The sequence below is a fragment of the Octopus bimaculoides genome, chromosome 1, assembly GCF_001194135.2.
Source record: "Octopus bimaculoides isolate UCB-OBI-ISO-001 chromosome 1, ASM119413v2, whole genome shotgun sequence".
In the NCBI taxonomy this organism is placed as follows: domain Eukaryota; kingdom Metazoa; phylum Mollusca; class Cephalopoda; order Octopoda; family Octopodidae; genus Octopus; species Octopus bimaculoides.
In genome coordinates this window covers 100,688,062-100,694,347 of record NC_068981.1, presented here as the reverse complement: position 1 = coordinate 100,694,347, position 6,286 = coordinate 100,688,062, and the positions used below count along the sequence as shown (strand labels likewise).

The following is a 6,286-nucleotide window of genomic DNA, read 5'->3' as shown; positions in this document are numbered from 1 at the left end:
TATGTGGCAGATGTTCAGGTGCAATAAACACTGTAAACAAACAGGAAACAACTTCTATCTCATTCCAGGGAGAAAAACTAGAGGTAGTTGATAGCTTCCGCTATCTGGGTGACCAAGTTAGTAGTGGGGGTGGGTGCGCTGAAAGTGTAACTGCTAGAATAAGAATAGCCTGGGCCAAGTTTAGAGAGCTCTTACCGCTGCTGGTGACAAAGGGACTCTCACTCAGAGTAAAAGGCAGACTGTATGACGCATGTGTACGAACTATATTGTTAAATTTGAATTGATTATTAAATGTGTATTATTGTTTGTCTTTTTTTTTTTTTTTTTTTACAGAACTCTATGAATATTGCTTACGAGAAGGTATAGCAGATAAAAATTTGATAGCTAAATGGAAAAAACAGGGCTATGAAAATCTTTGTTGCTTGCGTTGTATTCAAACCAGGGATACTAATTTCCAGACAAATTGTATTTGCCGTGTTCCAAAAAGCAAACTAGAAGAGGTAAGGACATCTTCAAATTTAACTTGAAATTTGATAAAAACTATTCAGTGCTTGGTTAAATCAGCCTAGATCAAACAGACCTATAATCAAAGGTATTCCAGCCTTGACCATCCTATCTTTTTGTATATCAAAGATTACATTGTCCAATGTGTCTTTCAGATTTTTAAAGACAGTTGGTATGGTGAAATATGAGGGTGATTTGGCTGCTATTTCTAGCAGACTGAATGACTACATAAAGGTTCATAAGCAGGCAAAATTAAAAAAAAAAGAAAAGTTGCATTACATTATTTCATAAAATGAACAATTTGTCTACTAAAACTAATTGGCTAGCAATTAAATTTATATTAATCTTATCTTTTCTTTTTCATTAATGTTACTGCTCTCTTGAGTATGCTATACTGTACTTCAGAATATAACAACAGATTTTTAACCAACTCTATATACAGCAGATATAGACACCTTTACTTTATATACAATATCTTTGTGGACGGCCTGACTAGTTTCAATACTGTGCTGAGATTTGTGATTTAGTACTTTCTGATAGAGAGTACTCTTCACAGATACTGCTTATAAATCAACTAAAATGAAAATATTTGGGCCTTAACATAGCTAACAGTCGAGGAAGAGAACAAGTTCGGCCAGATGAAGTGTGGATGTGTCAGGTTGGGGGTTGGATTGAAGGTCTAGGAAGTGTTTGAGGGCAAGAAATCCTTTGTGGTGTGGGATCACCGTATATAGACTCTTGGCATCAAGAGTGAAGAGAAGTTTAGAGGGGCCAGGTGGGAAATGTATATATTTATGTGTCTGTATTTGTCCCAATGCCATCGTTTGATAACCAATGCTGGTGTATTTATGTCCCTGTAACTTAGCAGGCAAAAGAGACCAATAGAATAAGTACTAGGCTTACAAAGAATGTTGTCAATTTCTTCAACTAAAACCCTTCAAGGTGGTGCTTCAGCATGGCCACAGTCAGATGACTGAAATAAGTAAAAGAATATATATATAAAGAAGTGTACCTTTTCATATGTTTACTATATATTGGATAAAATTAAGGAGGTTTTTGACTAAACTGCACCTGAGTTGAAATGCTTTGGTTTTAGGTTAATCAAAGCAGCTATCTTTTTATATTACCAGATTAGTTTCAAATGAGGATTGCTTTATTTTTATAGCATTGTTTTCATGAAAAATTAAATATCATGTTTAATTTTATCATTAATTGCCTTATCAATGTCTAATCTTCCCACTGAAAAATCTAAATTTTTTTTTCTTCAACACAGGGCAAGATTGTGGAATGTGTACTATGCGGTTGCCGGGGATGTTCTGGATGATTCTATTTACACTTGAAAAATAACACAGTTTTAGTAGATGATCTAAATGTGACTGGACAACAGATTTCTCCATATATTTTCATCAACACATTTTTCAACTTAAACTTCAATGTCTTCATTGGATTTTGGCCTTTTATAAATTCTAAAACATTTTAAGGATTTTTTTTTATAAAACCAAAAGGATCAATTCATTATGTATGCAAGAGGATAAAATTATGTATCTTGAGATTGTCAATGACTTACATCTAAAATTCATGGAGTGTTTCTAAATTCTTGAATTTTCTTCTTCTAACTTCATACAATACATGATTTTTTTTCCAAAGAAGCTGGTTGAAGTGCTCTTGGTTATAATATTTAAATAAAGATAATATTAGACTTGTAAATTCAATATCCACTAGCAAATACATTTTATTTTAGTTTAAAATGTTCTTTCACTCTTAAGTTATTTTGTGAGCAAAAAAATTAGCCTTGTCATGTATGGTAGAACTATAAGTTGAGAATATTATAAAGCTTTACTTTGGTTATTTAATATCCATATGATTGTGAAAATTTCTCAGTCAAGATATGTTAGGTACAAAATCATAACCTGCTGAATGAAAACAGTTATAAGTCCTTCACACTTTTCCCCCTGTCTGCTCATCTGGAAAGTTACATGATATTTGCACACTCTTTACAACTTCAATGCCATTACAGTAGATAAAAAAAAAATTGACATTAAACTTGAATCCTAGATTGAAGGCAGCGAATCAGCAGAGTCACTAGAATGTTAGGTAGAATGTCTAGCAGTGTTCATTCCAAATCTCTGCACACTGAGTTCAAATCCTACTGAGGCCAACTTTGTATTTCAATGTTGATAAAAATGCACCAGTCTGGGGCAGTGCATTGGTGGATTGGTGAAACAGTTAGTTGTTGAGCAAGATAGAGATCTTTTCTGTTTCGATGCCACTTTGCAAGTTCTTCAATTTTTGTTCCAATTGATTTCATATTTGGCATATTGCTCTAGTTTTGTAAAGGAATCATTGTCATGAAATTCATTTTCACCATAAATCAATAACTAAAGAGTTAATAGCTTTTAAAATTTGCAAATTTTGAGTAATTTTAGCCAATCGAAAACCACAGATGTAATAGGTGCCTGTTTCCATGGTAACAAACCACGCTGCTTACCATGTGTTCTTTTTGTCACTTATTAAATGCTTAAAACACATATGGTATAAGGTGTGCTAAAAATAACAGCTAAATAGGCCTTAAATTACACACAAAATTTTTTGTTATGAGGGATTATATAATGTGTGTAAAGCAGAATTCCACCAATATTTTATTTGTTTACAGTTGACAATATGTGCAGTCATGCACACAATGACAGCTTCCAAATCCTGTTTTCTGACAAGATAAAAATTATCAAACTTTAAACCTCTTTAAATTTAAAAAAAAAATTTCTGGAAAAAGTGAATTATCTCTTGAGATTCAGCATGGAAAATTACATCGATGCGCCAGATTATAGAATTTTCACTAAACTTTAAAATTTCCACAGGTGCAACCGAACAGAAACAATCCCAAGATACTTTGTGGTATCTTGTTTCAGCTGTTCACATTCTGACAGTAATACTTACAACAACACTGATCCCAAGCTGTATTGGCCCAAGTTTGTAACCTTTCACTTGGACAAACATTAATATTGTGGAGCTGGTAAACCTGCATGCATTGACAACTACCAATCTTCTTCCAAAAATCTTGCCCAACTCTGTGCATACATGTACTGATGTATTGTTAACCATTGCCAATGGAGGCTCTATTGTATATTTATTGAATATATTTTCACAATAAATCCTATCAGCTTTAGACTTTTACCAAAGTTCATCTGCAGGTGATTAGAAGATAAATATCCTTTCCTTTTTATAAGTCACAGTTATAATCCCAGAAAGAAAATATTTAAAAATAGACATTCTGAAAGAGAATCAGAATGAAAAATTAAAGAGTTAGATATTCAAATAGATGGAAAATTTTCTATTCATCCAAGTTCCTAGTTAACAGGATAATCAAACAGTTCTTAGTGATCAGAACTAATGCCAACAAGAAGTTTGCTTTTAATTTTATGCACAATTTCAACACTGATAATATCATTGGTTTCCCTAAATTAAACACCAAATCTGGCTTTATTAAGTAAAACTGGTTGGTAATTTTCTGTGCCATTTTAGCATTATAATAATTTGAATACAACAATATTTATTGTAGACATAAACTTACATTGGATATTAATTACAAGTGAAGTGTCAAATACAATTTCTTTGCCAGCCACTTCATCTTAACCCTTTCGTTACCAACCTAGCTGAAACAGGCTCTGAGTACAAATGTCTTGTTTTCATAAGTTTTGAATTAAAATCTTCCACCAAACCTTACTCACAATTTATGTTCCTAACACTAGCTGAATGATAACTAAGTTATTTTACTAAATTCTTTGTTATATTTAAAGTAATTGAAGAAACACAAAGCATCTCAAAATACAGTAACAAAAGGGTTAATAAATCCTTATCAATAACTTCTTTAAGTTATTTCCTATTTTTCACTCCTTCATGAGTACTAGATCACCACCAAGAGTGCATCTTTCAATAGTACATGAAATCTTGTTGGCCCTTGAGTCACTTTTTGTAACTTCCTGCAGATTAAAAATAATAAAGTATGTGTGTATATATGAGAGAATGTGACAAATATAAGTAGATAAACATAATACAAAAATATACAAGATTTTGCTGTAAAAACAAAAACTAATGTCACTACATTTGCTTTTTATCTTCATCACAGAAGCTTTTAAAAACTAGGTGTATCTACATTATAGTTGTCTCAGTTACACTGTAACACAATTTTTGTCCTTGGGTAGCAACTGTTATTTCCTAGAAAGTAGGGATAATGTCTAATGTTTCTTTCAAACTTTGCTTTCGTTATTTATTCAAACCCCAAAGAATCCTTCTCAACACAAGGCTATATGTTCCCCCACTACTCCTGCTCATAATCAGGGATGCACATATTGTCAGCCACTAAGGGACATGCTCAAGTGGTTAAGGTCAAGCAACTGACAAACGAATCTGTGGTAGTGAGCAGAATGTTTGCTATAATGATATTTCTGTTTCAGCAACCCAGTGCCAATTTGTGTGAAATGTAATGGAAAATAGATCAGTTTCAAAACATTGATGTCCAGGACACAAAAGCAAAGTTTGAAGGGAATAGTAGTAATTTCTTTTGATTTCTAGATAGAAGCAAATAGGAAATAACACTTACCAAAAACAAAAATAAAAATTTTGTCACACTGTGTTATGTATATCATATATCATACTGAAGGATATATTGCTCATGAAGTTTATCAAAGAACTTGCATTGCAGATTTAACTTGCCAGAAACTTATCACTATTGTATAGAAGTGTAATATACAAATATATTAAATATAAAAATTTTCTTGATATAACTTTCTATTGTTAAACATGCATTTTGCTTCCTGGCTTAATTTGTTTCTTGTCATGAATTAAACAAAGTTTCAGAGAATACATAAAATCCACTCAGATTATTGATTTATTTTAGTAGCAGGAAGGTATTTATGACAGATTTATATATCAGTATTTATGACATGCACTTTGCTAATTTTCCTACTTCTTATTCTACATGTATACACATAATCACATATTAAAACACACACACAAATATCAATACATTCATGTATATCATCAACATCATTATTGTCATTTTAATGGCCACTTTTCCATGCTTGCATGGATCAGATAGAGTTAACTGAGGCAGAGTTTCTATGGCCAGATGCTTACCTGCTTCCAAGTAAGGTAATACTTTCAGACTTATTTTCACAGAATATTGGAAATGAATTCCATTCATTTACATCAATCACTCAATATCAAGACAAGGAGAAAAACACACACATACGTATACACAACAAGCTTCTTTCAGTTTCCACTCAACCAAAGATGCACACCTACATACAGCTAAATATATTCATACAGGTGCATTCAGGTTGTGAGACAGGTACACTTGCATAATGTTTCCTGCAGATGTTTGGGTTGAGCATTCACTGCATCAGTTTTAGTGCTGTCTGGAAGGGATTGAAAATGGTCATAATGTTTCCTTTTCTGCTTAACTTATAAAATTACTCATATTTAAGAATTACATACACTCTCCTAAACACACACAAATATACACACATGCTTGACAGTACATGTTCCTTTAGTAAGAATACAATGCATTCTTGAATATACACATCACTGAAAAAGGCTAAAAGTTATGCATCCTCAAGTAAAACTTGGAGTTTAAAAAGAAGTATGTTAAGCATTGTAAAAGTAGAAATTAAAGACTTAAGTTTGAATAAATGGAAAATTTTTCATCCAAGCTCCTAATTCACAAGACAAGTTAGAATTTTGAATTCAATCTTGTTCATATTACAAGGTTGATTAAACACTTCAG

The 6,286-nt window shown here is 32.2% G+C and overlaps 1 protein-coding gene across 1 annotated transcript in view; it reads left to right on the top strand.

The window, feature by feature from the left end:
• LOC106875354 (protein BUD31 homolog) overlaps nucleotides 1-3,680 on the top strand; it is a 16,723-nt gene extending 13,043 nt beyond the window's left edge. Inside the window, exons 3-4 of the mRNA XM_014923446.2 lie at nucleotides 334-500; nucleotides 1,778-3,680. Of these exons, the coding sequence (XP_014778932.1) occupies nucleotides 334-500; nucleotides 1,778-1,828 (218 nt within the window). The 3' untranslated portion in view covers nucleotides 1,829-3,680. The remainder of the gene's footprint in view (nucleotides 1-333; nucleotides 501-1,777) is intronic.
• Nucleotides 3,681-6,286: the final 2,606 nt, after the last annotated feature.